The 22,981-nt window shown below is 37.8% G+C and overlaps 1 protein-coding gene across 2 annotated transcripts in view; it reads left to right on the forward strand.

Moving 5' to 3' along the window:
• The window catches only part of TTC27 (tetratricopeptide repeat domain 27), a 240,078-nt gene that overhangs the window by 162,380 nt on the left and 54,717 nt on the right, over positions 1-22,981 (forward strand). For both annotated transcript variants that reach the window (XM_036752705.1, XM_036752706.1), the window contains exons 14-15: positions 15,790-15,888; positions 16,751-16,803. In XM_036752705.1, the coding sequence (XP_036608600.1) occupies positions 15,790-15,888; positions 16,751-16,803 (152 nt within the window). The remainder of the gene's footprint in view (positions 1-15,789; positions 15,889-16,750; positions 16,804-22,981) is intronic.

Genomic DNA, 22,981 nt, shown 5'->3' on the forward strand with positions numbered 1-22,981 from the left:
TCTCTGCTGGGAGAAAGTATTCATGATGTATAAGTGTGCAGCTTTTGAATAGTACATAAATATTTGTCTTTTCCTAACCCAGAGCCACATTTTCCAAAATGGTTTTTGCTGTCTTCTTCATACTGACACATTGAAGTAACCAAGTGTAAATTTATATATTCACATAATTTAGAGTTAGTCATAGAATTCTTTTATCTTTTCATTCTCTCTAATAATTGTTAACCCATTAACTGTAAATATCCTGGTTATGCCAGCTTCTAGAACCTCCTCTACTAACTTTCCATTTACTTTATTTGTATCATTGTATATATGTTATTTATATTATTTTTGTATATGTCATCTCCTCCATTAGAATACAAATACCTTGAGGGCAGGAATTCTTTACTTTTGTTTGTATCTCCAGATTTTAGTGTGGTACCTGACAGATGGTAAGCAGTAAATGCTTGTTGATTGGTTGGTAGTCTTTTTGCTTCTGCTTGTCATGAAGATTATAAGATTAGATAAAAGGCGGTCATATCTATATTTCTTATTACCTGTGGATACCTGATTAAATCAACTTCCTTCATTTCCTTTATTTACTTCTCCAAGGAAAACATATGAGCCATACTACCATCATGCAAATAGCTCCAACAGATATACTTATAACAACTGATATGATGAATACCCAACTCAAAACCTTTTCCTCCTATCTCTGGTCTTTCCCAAGCTAAGTACTTTTTTCCTTTCCTTATTCTTTCTTAATCTTCTCTTTAACTTCTTGCATTTTTTTTTTTTATAAATGCAGAGCAGAGGTCCCAGAATAGTCTCAGTTTTACACAGTGCCTTAGATAGAAACTAGGTAAGTAATCCTTTCTTCCTTTTTTTCTTTTAAGTTTAATGCCTTTTTTCTTTTACATCATAACCATTTCCAGATATCCCCACCACTCCATGCCAAAAACAAAGAAAACAAGTAACAAAGAAAAACAGCTAAGCAAAACCAACTATCCAAGTGATTATGCATGCCAATGAATGCAATGTTCCATAATCAGAGTCCTGTGACTCTCCACCTAAAGGATCATGGTATACTAGGGAAATGAAGGACAGGCTATCCAGCAGGTTCCTAAGTGAACTCTAAGGTTTTACACCCGTGTCAATACATGTGACACCAGCATCCTATTCAGTTGCCTTGCTGTTAACAATGTTGCAGTAGGAGGGAGAGAGTTTATTATGGAGACCACTGTGTTGTGTGGTTCCAATTAAGAGCACCTTTTTCTTTAAGCATTTTAAATTTGTCTTTGGGGATGGCAGGAGGTCTGAAATGAATACCCGGAGCCTTCCTTAATTTGTTTGATTTTAGAGAATGAAACAAAAAATAAGATACTGTTTAGACTTTTGAAGTGTTTATTTCACAAACCCTGATAATGTTACTGTTTCTATCCATTTGATGTAAAGTATGTGACTGTAAAACCCTGTGTACAATAATCACATTTGAATAACTAAAAATAAGTGTCTACTGTTTAAAGTAAACAAAACAGCATAACAGTTTTAAGTTCAACAATGTTAAGTATTATAATAGAGGTGTCAAACTCTGACCAAAGTTGCCTGTAAAACTTCTAAGTAGGGCTGTACCAGATTAAAGTGTCATTGGGAAATGTTTAACAGAATAATTAAAAATACAGTGCAATATAGATAATGTTATTTTATCATTTTCTAAGTCAATATGCAGCCCACAGGGATCCATTTCTATTTGAATTTGGTAACATCGTTGTTCAGAAACATATATTTATCTGACATTTAATTGTTAATAATTATGTGTATAATGTTACTGATGTAAATTATTTTTAAGAAAGAAAATAGTATTATAAAGGATCATGATATCATAGGATGGAGGCGCTTCCTCGTCTCTTCTACTTGAGATAAGATTGATGATCATAATCACTCGGCTTTAGGCTTTATTTTTTACCCCTGTTAAATTATTATGTTCATTGTGTATTGTTCTCTTGGTTCTGCTTGCTTCACTTAGTATTTTCCTCTTTTTTTAAAAGATATTACAAAGTTTAATGATCTGCACTGATGGAGAGTTTACAAAGACTAGGCAGAAAATCAGTAGCACATATTCCCTAACCTCATGAACCTTAAAATCTGGGGGCTGGGGGTAAGGAGAAACGGGAGAGCTAAGACCCAAACACTGATAGCTATAATTGGTAGTATTCTATGACCAGTACTTTAGCGAATTTTTTTAAAGAATGGACTATTGGAGTTTATTGTCCACTAAAGTAATCAGAGAGGATTTTATGTAGTACCTCACATTTTATAAAGTTCTGCAAATTACAAAGCCCCATGAACTAATAAGCAGTGCAGGTAATATCCCCATTTTACAGATGAGGCAACAACCTCAGAAAAGACATCATTTACTCATCTCACACAGCTAATAAGTTGTCAGTGTCTAAGTATCTCTGGACTCCAATTCCAATACTTTTTCCTTCAGTCTACACAATCTCTTCATAGCCAGTTCATGGAAGAGGTGGCTTTTGAGTTGGGTTTTCACGATTGTGTAGGAATTCAGCAGTGAAAGGGGGGGAATTAGAAAGACATTCCAAGTATAGGAAAGTGTGAGCAAAGACCCAGCAGTGGAGAAATGCAGTACCTATCTGGGAGGAAGAGAATATGTCTTGTTATCTAGAGCAGAGTACATAAAGGGGAATAACAGATTAAGGTTGGAAAAGTAGGAGGTAGGTGAGACTGTGGAGGGCCTTGGAAATACCAAGGAATACCAAGGAAAGGTATTTGGGCTTTACTCTCCAAAGAAAGGGAGCCACTGAAAATTTTGGAACAGAATAATGGCAGGTGTGAGACTGTGTAGGGAAAACAGAGCTATTTCCAGAATGAGGAAAAAGAACTTGGTTTGATTATTTGTAGGTCAAGAAAGTAAGAGAAAACCATCAAATAATGACTGACCAGGGAAAAGGAAACCAAAACCAAGTGCCAAGTGAAGCAAGTACTTATGGAAATCATTTGAAATAGAGAAAAATCCTTTGGAGAAGGGCAATCTTAAGGAGTGTGAGATCTCTGCTTCCTTAGGAAGGGGAATATTTTAGACATAGTAAAATAATATTTCAATTTTTTTTTATAGTTGGTGGACTTCCTTTTCAAAAAGTAATGCCTGTGGACTAATTTGCTTTTTTTTTTAAACAATATTGTTCTCATTGTATGATTTGATATTGGGCATATTTTTTGATGGAGTCACCTGTATTTTGACATTGCTGGATTAGGGTGGAATGTGTGTTGGTTTAAAACAAGGTTAATACTTTAAGCTTCACTGCATATGACTAGTTTTTAAAAGTCCATTCTTTCTTCTCTTTGAAAATTAAAGTCCAAAGCAATTGTTCCCTAGAGTATGTTTATTTTTTTTGAGTGATTCATCAAGAGAAGTGAGGAAAATGAGTACCTCTGATTGCTCATCCTTTGTAAACTCTGTGAAATGTGATGGCAGCTGTTGAGACAAAGAAAGGTTGTCTGTTGAACCCGGAAGTTAGAAAAGAGAGACAGCTGTTTTACAAATAAATTACCTTCATCTGTGTTTCTAATGATTCTTGGTCTTTGTGAGTCACCTAGAGTCTCTAAAGGGTGTATAGAGTGTTAAAGGAAGATTGGTATCGCTGGTGTGAGGGCTGCTGTGCCTTTCAGGGCTACTTCCCAGCTTTGATGTCCACTTGCCACCCAACTCTCCCCTGTGCCTCCAAGAAGCTATACCATGCACAGCAACCACACCCTTGTAAAACTATTTTGGCAGATGGGCTAAACCAGGCTGAGAATAACCCTGTCAGTGAGTTAAGGGAATGTCTATCCCAAGCATATGAAGACTTCCTTGGTGGAAAAGGAGGATGTGAACAGTTTGATCTAACAGGCCACGAAGGTGGAAGAAACAGGTGCTGTGGAGTGCTTAGAGCTTGGTTAGACATTGACGATGCCAAGGTTATCCACTGCATCCCAAGCCATTGCCAGTTGTCTTGACTTTTGTCTTGCTACTGGACTCTGCTGACTCTGGAAGGGAGAGGCTGATGACTTAGTGTAATCTTGCTTCACTTAAATACAATTTATGTGTGAATCAAAAGACATCACCCATACCATTTTACCTACCCAAAGTCCTGTGGTGATGGGCAGATGATGAAGCAGCAGGTACAGATACACTGGGAGCTGTGATCACAGTCCTACACACAGGTGGCCCAGGCTATAGGATCATCTTTTTCCCTGGGACTAAAGCAACAGTGGGAATCGGCAGCCCCCGGATATCTGAGTAGCCTTTTTGAAGGACTGCATTGCTCACCTCCTGGCATGAGGAAGGGGCTAGAAAAGGTACCCTAGAAATTGTCTGCTTCACCAAACCTAACCCTGGCCTGCTTACCACAGCAGGTAGGCATCCTGCAGTTGAAACACAAAAAAGATCAACAAAAACTTTTGTGAAGATGATTCCATTTACCATTGGTACATGGAATGTATGTACACTTATGGACAGCACAAAACTCAGTAGACCTGAAAAACAAATGTTTTGTTATAAGAGAACTCAGCAAGTATTGCATCTAAATAGCAGCCTTGAATGAAACAAGGCTGGCCAATGAAGCCTAACTTGCTGAAGTCTGAACTAGATAAATTTTTTTCTGGGGTGGTCACTGATGAGGGGCGCTGTGAAGCTGGCATAGATTTTGCAATTAGATCTGATCTAGTCAACAAGCTTGTATGCCTCCTAAAAGAAGTGAATGATAGATTCATGATCCTTCACCTGGAAGATAGTTACCTACCTGAGAGCCAGTGTGGCTTTAGAAAGGCTGAAGAATGATTAATATGGTGTTTGCTGCCTAACAGCTTCAAAAGAAACCACAGGAACAGAACAGAGGTCTTGTACATAATGTTTGTTGATCTAACCAAGTCCTTTGATACTATCAGTCACAAGGCCTTGTGGAAGATTGTGGCAAAAGAGAAATTCATCAGTATTGTACACCAGCCATATGATGGCGTGCTTGCAAGAGTTCTGGATAACGAAAAATGGGCTTGTATTTTCCCAGTCACCAGTGGAGTGAAGTAGGACTGTGTGCGTGCTTTTTAGCATGTTTTCAGCGATATTGTTGGATGCTTTCAATGAGGATGAAAATGGCATCAGGGTCTGCTACCTCAATGACAATAAATTATTTAACTGGAAAAGGCTACAAGCCAAGACTAAAATGGAGGGAGAGTTGGTGGGACACTTTTTGTTCGTAGAGGATTGTACATTCAACGCCACCTCTGAGGTGAGATGCAACAGAGTATAGATTGATTCTGAGCTCCTTGTGCTGATTTTGTCCTGACAATGAATACCAAGAAAACAGAAGTTCTCTGTTAGTCAACACTATATTATCCATATGTGGAACCATCAGTTAAAACAAATGGAGAAATTCTGAATGCTGTGAATAAGTTCACTTACCTTGGCAGCATACTTGCTAGGAATATACACATAGGTGATGAAGTTGATGCATTGCCAGAGCTGGCTCAGTGTTTGGGAGGCTCCGAAGGAAAGTGTGAGAAGAGGTATTAGGCTGCCTGCTATATGGTTATGCTGATCTCATTGTTGTAAGCCTGTGAAACCTGGATGGTATATTAGTGCTATGTCAGAAAATTGAATTGCTTCCATTTGAATTATCTTAGAGAGATTCTGAAGGTCACTTAGCAAGATAAGGTATCGGACCCTGAGGTCCTTTCTTGAGCTGAACTGCCAAGCATTCAAACTGTACTGCAGAGAGTGAAACTACTCTCAAGGTCTTTCTGAAGAACTTTGGAATTGGTAGTGAGATATGGAAGACACTGACACAGGACCATCCGGCATGGTATGCCCACATCAAAGAAGGTGCTGTGCTCTGTGAGCAAAGTAGTTCAAAGGAAGTGTGACATCTGCAAATTTAGGGATATCTCCATTCCAAATGACCCAACTTGTAGAGTCTTCCAAGATCATTTGGGTTTGATCAGCCATAGTTGGACACACTATACATTATGTATGTCTGACATAGTAATGTCATTTTGGTCCTCTGACTGCAAAGGACAACAAACCAACCAGTGTCCCCAAACATCTTATATAGGCTGGGACACAAATATTAAGTGTCAGGGTCTGTGCAGTTTTTTAAAAAAAATTCTGCATTATACTACTCTGATGTGCTGTGTTCCACCTGTAATATGCTTATTTTGTCACTAGGGGGCACTTGTGCCTTTTTAAAAATTAGTGGCACTTCAGGTTGGATCAGTCAGTCAGTCAACAAAGATTCCCACGATACCCACTTCTAAAGAACATTTTAAATGAGAGTGCTTCAGATTGGTAACTATTCAGATTCTTCCATTAAAAACACAGTTATATATAGGGAGATATAAGGATACAGACTAAACTTATAATTTCATTGATACTGTGAATTTCAAGATGAGGAAACTATTCAATGTGGGTCAGCACCTTCTCTAAAATGTACAGTCTTAGAGAGTTTCCTAGAGGTTCAGTGACTTGCCCAAGGTCACATAACCAGAAGATGTCAGAGCCAGGACTTAAGGCCAAGTATTTGTGGTTTTGAGGCCAGCTCTCTATCCACTCTGCCATGATGCCTCCTGAAAGTTGTATGCGTCATTAAAGGCTTGTTAGTATCAAACATAGTATACATATAGTATACATTTAGAGTAAGAGAGGAATTAAAGGCATAATAAAAACTTTTCTGTCTAGCCAGAGGTTCTTAACCTTTTTGGTGTCATGGAACCCATCTCAGAATAATGTTTTTAAATGCATAAACTAAAATAAATAGGATTAACAAGGGAACCAGAATAAAAGATGTAATTTTTTTCCCCTGTCTAAGGTAATGGATTCCCGGAAATTTATCCATGTATCCCCTCTGGCTCTCAAGTTAAAAGCCCCTGATCAAGACTCTCTAAAATTCTCTAATGTTCCTTTGGAATCGGGAGACCTCTGTTTTTTGGATCTTCTAGTTCAGATGCTGTGCTCAGCGTTTTTGATCTTGACTTTGAATATTTAGCTAAGCTTCACATTTTTCTATGAAGATAAATTCTTCATAAATTGTACTTGAGTACTCTTTCACTTATTAGTCCTTGTTCATCAAACTTGGCTGCCCTTATTCAGCCTGGGTGATAAGGTCAGATTGACTGCCCCCGGGTACTTTTGGGTTCTTTGCGAAATGTAAAGTCAGACTGTTCCCTTGCTTCCTCTTTCTTTGCCTGAGTGGTCTGTCGAATCAGGAGAGGTTTTTAGTAAAAACTCTAAAAACTTGATTTCCTAGGTTTCCTCAGCATATACTTTAGCTGCATGTTTTCTTATGCAATAGATCAGGGCTGTCTAAAATGCGGCCGGCCGGTTCAATTTATGTGGCTGCCTACAAGCATAGAAATTTACGCAAATGCTTTAGTAAATGAAGCTGAGCTACCGCAGAGCTCTCACTAAAGTGGCAAATCAAAATATATTGTCTGTTGTTTCAATAAAAACCTAAGGTTGGACAGCGTTGCATTAGATTGTTAGAAACCTCAGTTCCTTCTGGATGCTGGCCTGCCAATTATTTTTCTGGTAATCACTGATTTATCAAAACTGTAAATTACGAGAGTATACATCCCTTGTATTTCTCCTAAGCTCTAATCTCATATCACAAGCTGTGTTTTCAACATTTTTGAACTGGATGTCCCATATGTGTCTCAAGATCAATATGTCTCATCATCCTCTTTCCACCAAATCCATCCCTCCTCTGATCTTCCCTATTACTGGCATCACCATACCACCAGTTACCCAGGTTCAAACCCTTGGTGTCATCTTTCAGGTCCTCATTCTTACTCATGTCCATATATATATATATATTCAGTTGCCAAGTCTTGTCACTTTTATCTCCACAACATCTCATATATATCCTCTTCTCTTTGCTCATATAACCACTACTGTAGTTGAGGACCTCATCACCTTTTTGTGGACTATTGCAATAGTTTTCTGTTTGGTTTCCCTGCCTCAGATCTCCTTACTCCACTTCATCTTCTACCTAGCCAGTGGTTTTCTTGAAGTACAGCAGGTCTTACCAAGTCACTTCCCCATCTGTGCAAATCCAGCGGTTCCTCCATTTCCCCTAGGATCCCAATGTAAATTCCTCTATTTAAAGCTCTTTAAAGTGGTTCTTTCTTATCTTTCCAATCTTCTTGCTCATTGCTCTCCTTCTACCTCCCCTTTTCTCCCCCCCTGCCCCATGCTGTGGTGAAGGCAAATTGGTCCACTCACTGTTCCTCACACATGATGATCCATTTTCCAACTCCATGCCTTTATACTGGCTATCCTCTCTATCCTGGAATGCTCTCTCTTCACCTCTGCCTCCTGGACTCCCTGTTTTTCTTTAACATTCAGCTCAAGTGCCTTTCCTGATCTGGACTGCACTGTTTTCTCTCACCACAGAACCCCCCCCCCCCCATTTCCTTCCCTTCCAAGATCATTTTGTATTTGATTCGTATGTATCTTGTGCATACCTAACATATGTACATCTTCCCTCTCTTGTTAGAATGGAAGCTCTTTGAAGGTAGGTGTGTTTTGCTTTTGCCTTTGTATTCCTGATGCTTGGCATATTACTTTGCATATAATTAGTGTGTAATAAATGCTTGTTGATTGATTGAGACATCATATAATGGGCAGAAGCTCTTTCCTAGTGAGATACGTTATAAGAAAATTTCTTAAGTAGAAGCAAACTACTTTCCTGCTTTCCTCACATGTCCAATTTGATACTAAGTTGTGTTTTTTAGCTGAATATCATCATTAATTTAGTTTTATTAAAAAAACAGTCATTACTTATTGCATAAATGTCAAGTAAATATCATTTTCTTGACTTGATTGCACTAAAAATGTGCATAAACTATGCACTCAAAATGCAGTAACTGCCATATGCCTTAGGATGTAGGACCAACCATAGATAGGATAGAAAAAGGGAAATTGATGTCTTGGCCAAAGTTGGTGGCTTTTTTGTTTGCTATTCCTTTGATGTTTGTGAAGTAAGGGTGTTGGTGGTATTTTGTGATTTTTCAAGGAAATGTCTGGGGAGTCATTCTTTTCTTCGCTCTTAGTCGGTTTTTCTTGTTCTTTCCTCTACTCATGTCTTCTTGAGAAGTACTACATTATTCCTCTTTAGTTAATATTTAGTCTTGCTCACATACTGTTTTTTTAATCATGTGATAAGATAATTTTATATGTTTGTTTTTGATTTCATTTTTCCTTTCTAGTACTTTTTTTGCAGGAATGTGATTATTCACAAACCTTGGAATTTGTCATTTCTACACAGTAGTTCAGACGTGTATAATTAGCTTCCAAATAAGGATCTGCCACATGATTTCATGCAATAGAATCTATGTAGCATCTCCATAACCATTTTTATTTAGTGCATAGTTTTACTTTATCCATAAATAAAGGTAACCTAAATGTCTATTCTTAGCACATAGACCAAAATTCTTAAGATCACAATGTCAAGAATAGTAGTAGCCAGGAAAAAAATAGTAAGAGCGTAGTGTATTAAATTAGGCTATCTACTTAATTCTCTTACCTTTCCCCTTCTTATTTATTTTCTTTTCACCCTATCTCATTTTCCTTTTTCCCTTTTCCTTTCTACAGTATTTTTGAATTCTTTTTAAGCCCTAGTTATAAGAGCTGATCTTGCTTATGTAATAAAATTTGTTATCCTGGGCAAAGTTGAATCTATCCCTCAATTTGAAAGGGAAAGACAGCAAGATGGAAAAAAACCTTCTGGTCATTTATGATCATTGTTAGGTCTTTTTTAAGTGATTTGAAACAAACAGCCTTTATTTATAGCTTGAACTTATACTCACTAGTGTGTTATACCAATTTATATGCCCATGTTATTATGGGAATAGTTTGTCCTTTGCTGCCACCAAAATAGCAAATAGAGCACTTGGTGGATGTGAGTCCCTTGGGGATAATTCCTGTCATTTTTATTTTGGTACCAGAGGAAGGTCTGCCTGAAATTTCTTGAACAAAGAATGAACCCTTCCACTCCACAATTAGAGCTCAAACTTAAAATGCAAGTATATCTTAACAGGTGTATCTGCTGGGATGTACCAGTGCCTGAGGTCATGGGACTGGCCACTGCCTTTCCCCTTCTGTCATCTAAATATTTTTCCCATTAAGTTGTTTGGGGAATGTTTTCCCTCTGGTAAAAAAAAAAAAATGCATGTATTTACTTTATAATAAGTCAAGGGAACAGTAGGATTCCCTTTATTTACATTGATTTTAAAAGCCATTTTTCCTTGAATGTATCCTAAAACTATCTCACTTTTGTATAATTATAGCATTCCTGAAAAATATGCAGAAGATTTTTGCATAGAGTACCTAATTCATAGTGTTGTTATGAGGAAAACATATGTAAAGTACTTGAGAGTAAAGTAGAGAGTTGTATCAGATGGTCTAATGTCTTGTGATACTTTTGAATACTCAAGAATTGTGATAGTTTTAGTAGGAGGTTCTCTTAAAATTTTAAAGTATCAAGTGATAATTTGATATATATACACACACATCCATGTAGTGGTTATTGTTTGTTGTTATGTAAACATCATTAGTCTAACCTGTCATTTCATTGAGAAACTATCAAAGTGAACACCTCTATCAGTACACATTAGCATCTTATCTGTTATTCCTTTGGTGTGTGTATGTATATGTGTATATTGTGGGGTAAGGGTGTTGGTGATATTTTATGATCTTTCAAGAAAATGTCTGAGGAGTCATTCTCTTCTCTCTGTTTTTCTTATTCTTACTTCTACCCATATCTTCTCGAGAAGTGCTACCCTATTTCTTTACATTTAATACTTAGTCTTACACCCATAGACTTTATTTTTTTTTGCATTTTTTAAAAATTTGTTTAACATATTTAGTTTCCAGCATTGATTTTCACAAGAGTTTGGATTACAAATTTTCTCCCCATTTCTACCCTCCCCCCCACTCCAAGATGGCGTGTATTCTTGTTGCCCTGTTCCCCAGTCAGCCCTCCCCTCTATCACCCCCCTCCCCTCCCATCCCCTTTTCCCTTCCTTTCTTGTAGGGCAAGATACATTTCTATGCCCCATTGCCTGTGTATCTTATTTTCTAGTTGCATGCAAAAACTTTTTTTTTGTTTTTGAACATCTGTTTTTAAAACTTTAAGTTCCAAATTCTCTCCCCTCTTCCCTTCCCATCCACCCTCCCTAAGAAGTCAAGCAATTCAACATAGGCCACATGCGTATCATTATGTATAACCCTTCCACAATACTCATGTTGTGAAAGACTAACTATATTTTGCTCCTTCCTAACCAATCCCCCTTTATTGAATTTTCTCCCTTGACCCTGTCCCCTTTCGAAAGTGTTTGTTTTTGATTACCTCCACCCCCATCTGCCCTCCCTTCTGTCATCCCCCCCTTTTTTTATCTTCTTCCTCCTTCTTTCCTGTGGGGTAAGATACCCAGTTGAGTATGTATGGTATTCCCTCCTCATTTCAAATCTGATGAGAGCAAGATTCACTCATTCCCCCTCACCTGCCGTCTCTTCTCTTCCTACAGAACTGCTTTTTCTTGCCACTTTTATGCGAGATAATTTACCCCATTCTATCTCTCCCTTTCTCCCTCTCTCAATATATTCCTCTCTCATCCCTTAATTTGATTTTATTTCTTTTAGATATCTTCCCTTCATCTTCAACTCACCCTGTGCCCGCTCTCCTCTCTCTCTCTCTCTTTCTATACACACACACACACACACACACACACACACACACACACACACACACACATATATACATACATACACACTTACATATACATATATATATATATATATATATATATATATATATATATATATATATATATATATATGCATATTCCCTTCAGCTACCCTAATACTGAGGTCTCATGAATCATACACATCATCTTTCCATGTAGGAGTGTAAACAAAACAGTTCAAGTTTAGTAAGTCCCTTGGGATTTCTTTTTCTTGTTCTTTTTCTTGATTACCTTTTTGTGCTTCTCTTGATTCTTGTGTTTGAAAGTCAAATTTTCTATTCAGCTCTGGTCTTTTCACTGAGAAAGCTTGAAAGTCCTCTACTTTATTGAAAGTCTGTATTTTGCCTTGGAGCATGATACTCAGTTTTGCTGGCTAGGTGATTCTAGGTTTTAATCCTAGCTCCATTGACCTCTGGAATATCGTATTCCAAGCCCTTCGATGTCTTAACGTAGAGGCTGCCAGATCTTGGATTATTCTGATTGGGTTTCCACAATACTCAAATTGTTTCTTTCTGGCTGCTTGCAGTATTTTCTCCTTGATCTGGGAGCTCTGGAATTTGGCAACAATATTCCTAGGAGATTTCTTTTTGGAATCTATTTGAGAAGGCGATCTGTGGATTCTTTCAATTTCTATTTTGCCCTGTGGCTCTAGAATCTCAGGGCAGTTCTCCTTGATAATTTCTTGAAAGATGATATCTAGGCTCTTTTTTTGATCATGGCTTTCAGGTAGTCCAATAATTTTTCAATGATCTCTCCTGGATCTATTTTCCAGGTCAGTGGTTTTTCCAATGAGATATTTCACATTGTCTTCCATTTTTTTCATTCCTTTGGTTTTGTTTTATAATATCTTGATTTCTTATGAAGTCACTAGCTTCCACTTGCTCCAATCTAATTTTTAAGGTAGTATTTTCTTCAGTGGTCTTTTGGACCTCCTTTTCCATTTGGGTAATTCTGCCTTTCAAGGCATTCTTCTCCTCATTGGCTTTTTGGAGCTTTTTTGCCTTTTGAGTTAGTCAATTTTTAAGGTGTTGTTTTCTTCAGTATGTTTTTCAGCATTTTTTTGGGTCTCCTTTAGCAAGTCATTGACTTGTTTTTCATGGTTTTCTCGCATCCTCCTCATTTCTCTTCCCAATTTTTCCTCTACTTCTCTAACTTGCTTTTCCAAGTCCTTTTTGAGCTCTTCCATGGCCTGAGACCAGTTCATGTATTTCTTGGAGGCTTTTGTTGTAGGCTCTTTGACTTTATCTACTTCTTCTGGCTGTATATTTTGGTCTCCTTTGTCACCAAAGAACGATTCCAGAGTCTGAGACTGAATCTGGGTGCGTTTTCGCTGCCTGGCCATATTCCCAGCCAACTAACTTGACTCTTGAGTTTTTCAGCGGGGTATGACTGCTTGTAGAGTTAAGAGAACTATGTTCCAAGCTTGGGGGAATGTGCTAGCTCTGCCACCCCAGCACTCCTCCTTCCCCAAGAACCCCCAACCCGGACTGGACTTAGATCTTCAGCAGGCTCTTCACTCCTGCTCTGATCCACCACTTAATTCCTCCCACCAGGTGGGCCTGGGGTCGGAAGCAACTGCAGCTCTAGTTCTGCAGCTGCCCCACCTCCTCTGCCCCCGGGGCAGTGGCTGAACTGCGAACTCCTTTTTAAACTCTGTCCCCAGCAGTTTTTCCCACTAACCTTCTCTGTTGTCTTTGGTGTTTGTGGGTTGAGAAGTCTGGTAACTGCTGCAGCTCACTGATTCAGGGCCTGTTCCGCCAGTTCCTGGTCTGGTTGGTCCGCGCCGCCCACGCTGATCTCTGCTCCACTCCACCCTGCTCTGCTCCCAGCTCCCTGTGGGATAGACCTCACCCAGAGACCATCCAGGTTGTCCTGGGCTGGAGCCATGCTTCCCTCTGCTATTTTCTGGGTTCTGCAGTTCTGAAATTGGTTCAGAGCCATTTTTTATAGGTTTTTGGAGGGGCTCGGTGGGGAGCTCACACTAGTCCCTGCTTTCTAGCCACCATCTTGGCTCCGCCCCACCCGTAGACTTTTAAAAAAAAATTAAATGATGAGATAATTTGATGTGTTTGCTTTTGCTTTCATGGTTCCTTTCTAGTTCTTGGTCTGTAGGAGTGTGATTATTCACAAATGGTGGAATTTGTTTTTTTCTATACAGTAGTCAGGCATGTAAAACTTTTTAGTACTTAATTTTTTAGCAAATAATTATTTAGCATTTTAGAGAGTTTTGTAGTATGGAGAAGTTACTATCTTGCCCATAGTTACACAGCTAGTGTGGATCATAGTTGGGACCTAAACACAGGCCTTTCTTATCTCCAAGGTTGGCTCTCTCTTTGCTGTAGCATGATTCCTGTCATTATTGATAATAATAAATCATATTTTTATAAGAACTCATTATTCAAGGTGCCATGTGATGAATCTTGTTTAAAAAGAATCCTTTTGTAAACTTGAGTTCACGACACAAATTATTTCATGTGCAAGTTTTAATATATTTGGTTTTCTTCTTCTTTTTTTTTTTTTTTTTAAAGAAAGGGTACTTTTGTGTTCCTTGTGAGAGACATCTATATTAGAATATGGATGAATGCTTGGTAATTCACACTTTGAACCCATTCATTCATTCAGCATTTGTTAAATGCTTCCAAGGCACAAATTACTGTGGCAGGTGGGCAGAGGTCATACAGGCAAAAAGAAGATGCCTTCTCTAATGAGCTTATTTTCGGTTTTGGAGAAACAACATGTGTTTAGAAAATTAAACACAATATATATACAAAGTATTTCTAGGGGAGGGCAGTAATAACCAACAGGCTTCTGTAGGAGGTAGGCTTGCCTTCCTTTGGCCAATGACAGAATGTCCCTACAGAGCTATTTTCTGTTCAGCTTCAGGGTATACTTTTGAATGTATTGAAACGATTTCTTTTTTTAAGACAGGCAGGAGAGACATGTGAATTGTTTCTTGAAAGTACTCCATCAGTAACCCCCCAAAGCTAGAAACTTTCTACGGAAAATAAATCCTAAATAGCACAGTCCAATCCAACAGCCATATATTAATCCTCTGCTATGTACAAGGCACGATCATTATAATAGTGCTTTTTCAAATTGACTATTCTTATACACACACATATATATGTATGTATGTATTTACATATGCTTATATATAGAACTGCTGACTTGATTTGTTATTGGAAAGATTTGTAAATAGAAATCTGTACTGGCCTAATGGAGACTACTTAAAATGAGTTGACATTTCATTTCCTCTTATGCATTTAGCATTCCACACAGTTCCATTAACTGTGCCTTCAAGACGGATTAGCATGCTTTAGTGAAAAGGGAATTTAAGTGGGAGTCTGAAACCTGGGTTCCCCTCTCAGCTCTGCCACTGATTCACCAAGTGTTCTTATGGAAGTCTTTTAATCTTTCTCAGCCTCAGTTTCCTCATGTGTAAAAAGGAATGGTTGGATTTGATGCTTTAATGCTTTGTGATACTTTTAAAATACTAAACCATTCTGTGATACTTTGACTAGGAATCTCTCTTTTAAAGTTTTAAAGTGTTAAAGTTTGTGTGTTTATGAAAGATAGATTGAGCATCTTTCCATCTTTTCTGTTAACTGTGAAAATAACCAAAGATGTATAAAACTCATTTTATGGAATCATAGCTCTAGAAGCAGATAGGGACTTCAGAGGCCATCTACAGAGGTGGAAACTGAGGTCCAGAAAGATGGTGACTTGTCCTAGGTCCTGTAACTAAGATTTGAACCCATATCATCTGGATCTGAAGCTAGTGTTCTTTCCACTGTCCAGATACTGACCTTATTGTGTTTCAGGGATACCAAGTTTGCGAAATAAAAATGATGACAAGTTAGTGTTTCTATACTATCTGCTTAGAAGAGAAATTAACATTTGGAGTAAATCCTGTCCATAGCTTTATAAATATCATTAAGTATTGCCCCTTGGAAAATGTTTGTTTAATTTTATCTTCATGCTAGAATGACTTTGACTTTTTTTTTCTCTTTTCAGTTGGGAGTATGGTTTTCCCTGGGGTGTGCTTATATAGCGCTGGAAGACTGGGGAGGTTCAGCAAAGGCCTTTCAACGCTGTGTGACATTGGAGCCTGACGTATGTTTGGTTTTATTGATTTTCTTTCTCTGTTACAACTACAGGTGACCATCCCTAATCAGTCATTGAGGCTGTGGACCAGTTCAGCAGAGGGTTGTGATATTGGGAGGAAACCATCCCTTCAGGGAGACAGGAACAGAAAGAAGTATAGTGTGTCTAAAACCAGAGTTACCCTGAAGTCTGGGGATTAAGCAGACTGTCTTCTTGTTTTAATGAAGAAAAAACTTTGGGTAGATATAGTACCTACTGCCCAGGTTTGTTGTGAGGATCAAATGAAATAACAACTTATTTGTTTAACACTTGTTGTTGTTGCTATTTAGAGCTATTTCTTTAAAAAGAAGTCTCCATTTTATACATCCCTTACATTAAAATAAAGTTTCTTAGTCAGTATGTTCTTATTATCAGGTGATATCATGTCCTGTCTATAGTAACAGTACATGTTTAATTAAACCAGTTATTGAAACTCTTCTTTGGTGAAAAGCTAAAAAGTTTAATTCATGATTGGGCTTCTCAAAAGTACCATGTTAAGCCATAATAACAGTACCCTACAACTTTCTATGGAAAATAAATCCTAAATAGCTCAGTTCATTCCAATGATCATTTATTAATCCCCTACAGTGTACAAGGCATTATTATTATAATAGTGCTTTTTCAAATTGATTATGCTTATAGCATTTTGAAGATTAAATTTTAAAATTTATCAAAATTATTGTCATTAAAATTAAGTTTATTTTCTTTTTCTTTTCTGGAGTAAGAAATATAAAAAGATATTAGAGATGCCATGTTTTAGATACAAACATTTTTTCCCACCAAATTAGAAATACTTGGTTTTGTTAATTACATTCTCTTTATATCATTATAGAATGCTGAGGCTTGGAACAATTTATCTACTGCTTATATCAGATTAAAACAAAAGTAAGTACTTCAAACAAATAAGAAGAACGTTGCTTCCAAAGTAAACAAATCAGATTTCCTTCTATCTTGGCACTGAACCTATCACTCCCACAGTTTTTATTACTCTTTGACTTTTTCCCGTTCTCTGATTTTAAGTTTGCTCACACATTAGTTTGATCTGGGGTTTGCTTTTTAATGTAACAAATACACACACACACACACACACACACACACACACATACCTTTTGGGTATTATATGTGAAAAACACCAATTGTGCAATAAAAATTTAAATCTTTTATCTTTGGATACTAAATCTACAAGGGCAAGTCAATAAATTTAAACCATTTGTATTAATCATCAAATATTTACTGTGTTTCAGTGATTATAGGCCCCTCTCTTCCCTCCTCGAATCAAATGTATTATAGACATCTCAGTTTCCCCCTGCTGTGCACTAAAATAAAGTTTCATATAGTGCTACGTTCTTATTTCTTGTAATAGTATGCTGACCAATGTTAACTATGGGTATTTAATTAAAATAGTTGTTGAAATTTTTCTAAATGTGACCTGTACTCAGGCTGTTAGTACTACAGACAGGGCCTCAGAATCACTGGTCTTCCCATTAGCAACAACTTCTCCATAGGCTTATGCTCATGTTTCTACCTGGAGTGGGTTCTAGTGCTATATACAAGGTGGCTCTTGCTACTTGTGCCTTCGTGGTGACTGACTGTACCCTGGCCTTGGTCCCTTAGACATAAGAGCTCATCATTTCTGTTTCCTTCCCTTCCATCTCCCTCATAGATAGATCTGATCTAATCCTTGCCTGCAAGGTAGAAATGCCACAGTGCATTGATATAAACCTTGGGAAGGTGTTCCTACCATCCTAGAATTTGGGATACAGAAGGGAAGGAAAATCAGACATAGCCTGTTGTGCACCCCTAGCTTTTTACCTCAGGGAACACATTTCAGAGGGTTCAAAGGCAGGTTATCATTTCATGGCCTAAAGTTCTGCATTGTAAATCTACCCAGGACACACGGGAAACTCACCAGAATGAAATTCAGAAATAATGAAGAAAAACAGTTCAGGGAAAGAGAAGAAGGAGGAATTGTCTAAAGAGAGTGATCACTTACCAACTAATTCAGATTTTACAGAAGGTGGAAACAAGGGTAGGTAAACTAGGATGGAAAGCTTTAGGAGTGTTAAAGCCATGGCAGACAAAAAGGTTTCTTTCAAGCTGTATTGAAGGCCGCAAAGGGAAGGTTTACAAGTGACAGTGTGTATCAAGGAGTGTATGTACCCAGTGTGTTAGGGGCATGAGAGAAGGATTATATAATATTGGAGAAAATGGCCAGGGCCAGTGTCTGCCAGAGGAAGTGAGGTTTCTGTAAACATAAGATGGAAAGAATGTGACAGGAAGAAGTCTAGGTTGAGTGGGAGCTTGCTAATGGTAGAATGAAAGGTTTCAGAGAGCATGATGAAAGAGAAGGAAAGAAGGGGATTGGTACTATCCTGGAGTAGGGCTAAGCAGGATGTGAATAAAAGAGGAGGGAGAACTAACAGGCTGAGGGATTTTTTTTCGTCAGGGCCTACAGTGATTTTAAATCATAGGGATAAGGAGAAGAAGGGAGCGAAGTTTCTTAGGTATAGAGGAGGTATCAGATGAGCAGAATCTGTACGTTCTAGGGTCCTGGGCCGAATGAAGGAAGGTTGCCTCAGCTTATTCTTTCTTCAAATAACAGAGATAGAATATGGAAACAGAAGGGATATCAATTCAAGCACTTGAATTGGCAAATATTTGGTTATTGGTTGTGAGTCCCTTTTCTTATACCATAAAGGTGAGAGATGAGACCCATCCAGAAGGTGCTTGCATGCAGAGCATGCACTCTCTTCTCCATCAAGCCTGGTGTCTAATCTGGGATAGGTTTGTGGCAGTAAAAGACCTGGTACCTGTTTGCTCAGTTGTTGTAGAGGACCAAAGCGTTGTGGATTTGTTTGTTTTTTCCTTACTTGGGATACCATCCTCCACTTCATTTCAGGTGCATCTGAATGCAGTTGGAGAAAGTCATGCAAACATGCTACTGGGTCAACTACAGAATTGTTATTTAACCTCAACTGGACCCTGACTGCCTCAAAGCAATGCTTCTAGCCCTCCTTAATGGATTTTTTTTTAAAAAATAAATTTTTAATGTCTTTTTGTTTCCCCCCTTTATATCTCTCATTCTTCCCCCTCCCAGAGAGCTATCCCTTTTAACAAAGCATTTTTTAAAGTAAAAAGACAAAGAATGGAAAAATTGTGCTAGAAAGATCAATGCATCAAAAAAATTTGACAATATATACCGTGTTCTATACCTGTGGATACCCTACCTCTACAAAGGAGTGGGAAGAAGTATTTTCTCATATCTCTTCTTTGGGACCAAGCTTGCTCTTTGTAATTTTGTAGTGTTCATTTTTTATTGTTTTGGGTCATTATTTTTTTCATTTCAATGTTATAGTCATTGTATATATTATTTTCCTTGGTCTGCCTACTCACTTTGCACAATTGCCCTAAGTCTTTCTATGCTTCTTTTTATTCATCACGTTCATTGTTCTCACAGAACAGTAATATTCAATTACATCCATGTACCACAGTTTGTTTAGCTTTTTTTCATTCAGTGGTCATCTACTTTGTTTCCAATTCTTTGATACCTATTTTATCTCACACACTATAGGATCTATTCCATATCATCCCTGCTTGGCTAAGGACCTCACTTAATACTTGACTGAGAATATTGAGGCCATTTGTCATGAGTTCATCTTTTCTCCTCTTCATCTCATAATTCCTCAACACTGTTTTGTACTCTTTTCTCCTTTGATGGTCTCTGATGAAGAGGATGTGTCCCTTTTTGTCCGCCAACTCCTCTACATATAACTTTGGCTTTTCATGACACTGCTCTCTCTTGATTCTGCTTTTAACTTTCTGACATTGTCCCAGTCTCCTTTGCTGGATCATCATCCATGTCGTACCTCCTCATTTTGGGTGTATGCCCAAGACTTTGTCTTACCCATCTCTTTTCTTTCTATATTCTCTCACTTAATGACCTCACTAGGTCCCATATGTTTAACTTATCATCACTAAAGTAGATATGCATATTCATGTATCTATATATGCATTTGTATTTTACATAATCCATCCACCCATCCATCCATCTATCTGTCTATCTATCTGTCTATCTCCTGCCTTAATTGCTCAAGTTCTAGTTCTGCATCAAGGAATGTGCCCTGGATTTAGAAGACGTGGATTTATATTCTGCTTATGAAACTTACTACCTTTGTGACTTTGGAAAAGTCATTTTGACTCCATAGACCCCAGTTCCCTTATATGTAAAATGAAAGGGATTAGATTAGATAGCTTCTGAGCTTCCTTTCAGTTCCAGAACTAGGATTCTGTGATCCTATAATCACTATCTATTGAGCACTTTGAACTGGGTTTCCCATAGTCTCAAACTCATCATGCCCCAGATAGAACCCATTTTCTTTCCTTGCCTAATCTAGCTGTCTTCCAAACTTCTCTCCTTCTTTTGAGGGTATCATGCTGGTTTTCAGCCTAGGAGTCATTCTTGACTCATTCTCATTCACCCCATATATCCAGGTTCACTGATTGTAAAGGGTGAGGAAAGGATAGGTCCTTGAATGACAGTAGCATTCCTACTTTACTTTGTCATGGAAACTGAAATAGAATAGGTACAGCCTTCACATATTGTGGGTTCTGGGGTGAGAGATCCTCTAAACACAGGACCTTGAATTAAACTGGATGTGGTACCCTACGCTATTAGCTCTAGTAATGATGAAGAGGGAGTAGATGCTCGTGTAGGGGCCTTTTGTCTCATGCCTACTTATTTCATTTCCCTTGAGTGAGTCTGCAGTAGTTTAAGGGGAAGGGAATTTTTTTTTCCTATCTCTTTGAGATCCTGAAATGCTTCCTCTGGCATAAGCTAACAATCTCCATGAATAACATACGGCTTGTTCTTCCTTCACTCTTTCAGTAAATCATTAATATTAGGTTTGTGATAGCAACTGATTATATTAAACCAAAAGTCAGCCAAGTAAGTTTTAAAAGTGGTAAAGGCACTGAGGGGGAGGCAGGCCTGGCATACTTGCAGGATGATCTCAGCGATATTTTCTAGTAACTCTGATAATTTTGAGTTACTAGACTCTTGGTGCTCCTTGTTTTTCTTTCAGCCCATCAATCTTGTGAGCACAGCTCTTTCCTAGGAGTTCCTCCCCCTTGCCTTTTAGCAGCTTCTCTGAATTAGCTCATTGTATAGAAGTAAAGTTGTAACGTCCGAGTTAAGGCTCCTTTCCATTCCTTCTCTCTTCTTGTGGCCGCGCTACACGTAGCTCATGTTAGGCTCGTGAGATCGTGACATCAGGAGTAAATCACTGTTGCTTCTTTAAAAAAAAATGCTAGAGTTGATTATGGTATCTTAAATCATCTTGTTCTCCCCACCACCGCAGGATTTTTTGCCATATAGTATTTTCCAACTGCTCTGTTTAGTACAACTTTAAATATCTTCAGTGATGGTTTCCAAAATTCCGTTGGGAAATTTTCCTTTTCTTGTTAGCTTTCCACATTAGGCTTCTCTAGTAGAGGGATACCTTGATTAATAGATCTTCTGGAAATGAAACTCCCTTTTTGAAGAAGTCAACTGAGGTTATGGTGTTTTGTTTTGTTTTTGTTTTTAAAGAAGTTTCACCATTTGTGGAGCCTAAGAAACCTTGGCATAGAATAGGATTGGGAAGATGAAGTTAGGAAGTTCTGAACCTCACCCTTGGGTTGTGGCAGCCATGCTGGATCTTAGACAAGTCTTTTTCACCTCTCTGAAAACGAATTCTGTCATCTGTAAAATGAGATCAGTAACATATTTGTACTCACTACCTTATAGGGTTGTTATGAGGATTAAATGAGGTAATCTATATGGAAAAGCTTCTGAAAAGTGCTATGTCAATGTAATTTAATAGTACTCTTGCATACTGTATATCTAGCTGAGTGATTTTATTTTTCATGTGCTCTACATAGATACACTTAGAGAAATCTCTTCTTTTTGTGTTAGTTTCAGAATGATTGCTTCTTTTTTTGTGTTATGTATTTTTATATATTATGTGTGTCTAATGACCCCATCCTTCTTTTTTCCCTCTTTTCTTTAAGAGCAGTCATTGAGAGCCAGAAATATGGAGCTATGATATTGCAGCCAGAGAGGATGATGGGAGAGAAAGGAGCAGTCTCCTTATTGAACAAATTAATGAATGAAAAACATTTATTAAACCTTTACTATTTTGCTAAATGCTGGGAGATGGAAATATAAAAACTGAACTTCCTCAAAGATGCTTACATTTTCATAAGGGGAAATGATATTGATAGAGGACTGGCAGCTAGGGAGGAACAATTTGTAGGTTATAGAGATGGGGAGTAGAGAGCCTTAGGGCAGTAGATTGATTATCCCTTCCAGAAGAAGCAGTAGTATTGATTGGTTACTACTAGATGGGTTTTGAAGTGTGATCTAAAGCAAAGGTTCTTAACCCTTTCGGTCTTAGGACACTTTATACTCTGCAAAAATAATTGAGGACCTCCCCAAGAACTTTTGTTTATGTGGGTTATATTATATTAGTATTTAATACATTAGAAGTTAAAACATCTTAATTTTATAAAAATAATTTTGTCTTTGTGGACCTGTGGGAAGAATCTCAGGGGTTCCTCAGGAATCCCTGGACCACAGTTTGAGAGTCACTAGTCTGGAGGGTCTGGACTGGGGCCAGATAGATATAATATGCTTTGGGAATTTGTGTTCATGCATTCAAAGATCAGAACAGCTTGACTCAAGGGTGAGAGTTCCAAAGCTGAGTGAATTAAATAAAGCGGTGTTCATAGTGAAGGTGCCATGAGGGAAAAAACTGAGATTAGTATATAATATAGAAAATACTGACCTATACTTGGCCTCTATAAGTTTAATTTTTACTGCAAAGAACTAAAGTTTAAAAATATGACACTGGAATTTATATAGTGGGTTCAGAGTTTCTTTGCAACTTAGAAACAGTCTAGGTTAACTTATAAAATTAAAAATAAGAAAAAAGGATGATATTCTCTTAGAGCAGCCTATCTAAGAAAATTGCATGTTAGAATTTTTTTTTTGTGGAGAAAAGTAGATACATGATTTTTATGGTAG

The sequence above is a fragment of the Trichosurus vulpecula genome, chromosome 3 (assembly GCF_011100635.1).
Source record: "Trichosurus vulpecula isolate mTriVul1 chromosome 3, mTriVul1.pri, whole genome shotgun sequence".
Classification (NCBI taxonomy): domain Eukaryota; kingdom Metazoa; phylum Chordata; class Mammalia; order Diprotodontia; family Phalangeridae; genus Trichosurus; species Trichosurus vulpecula.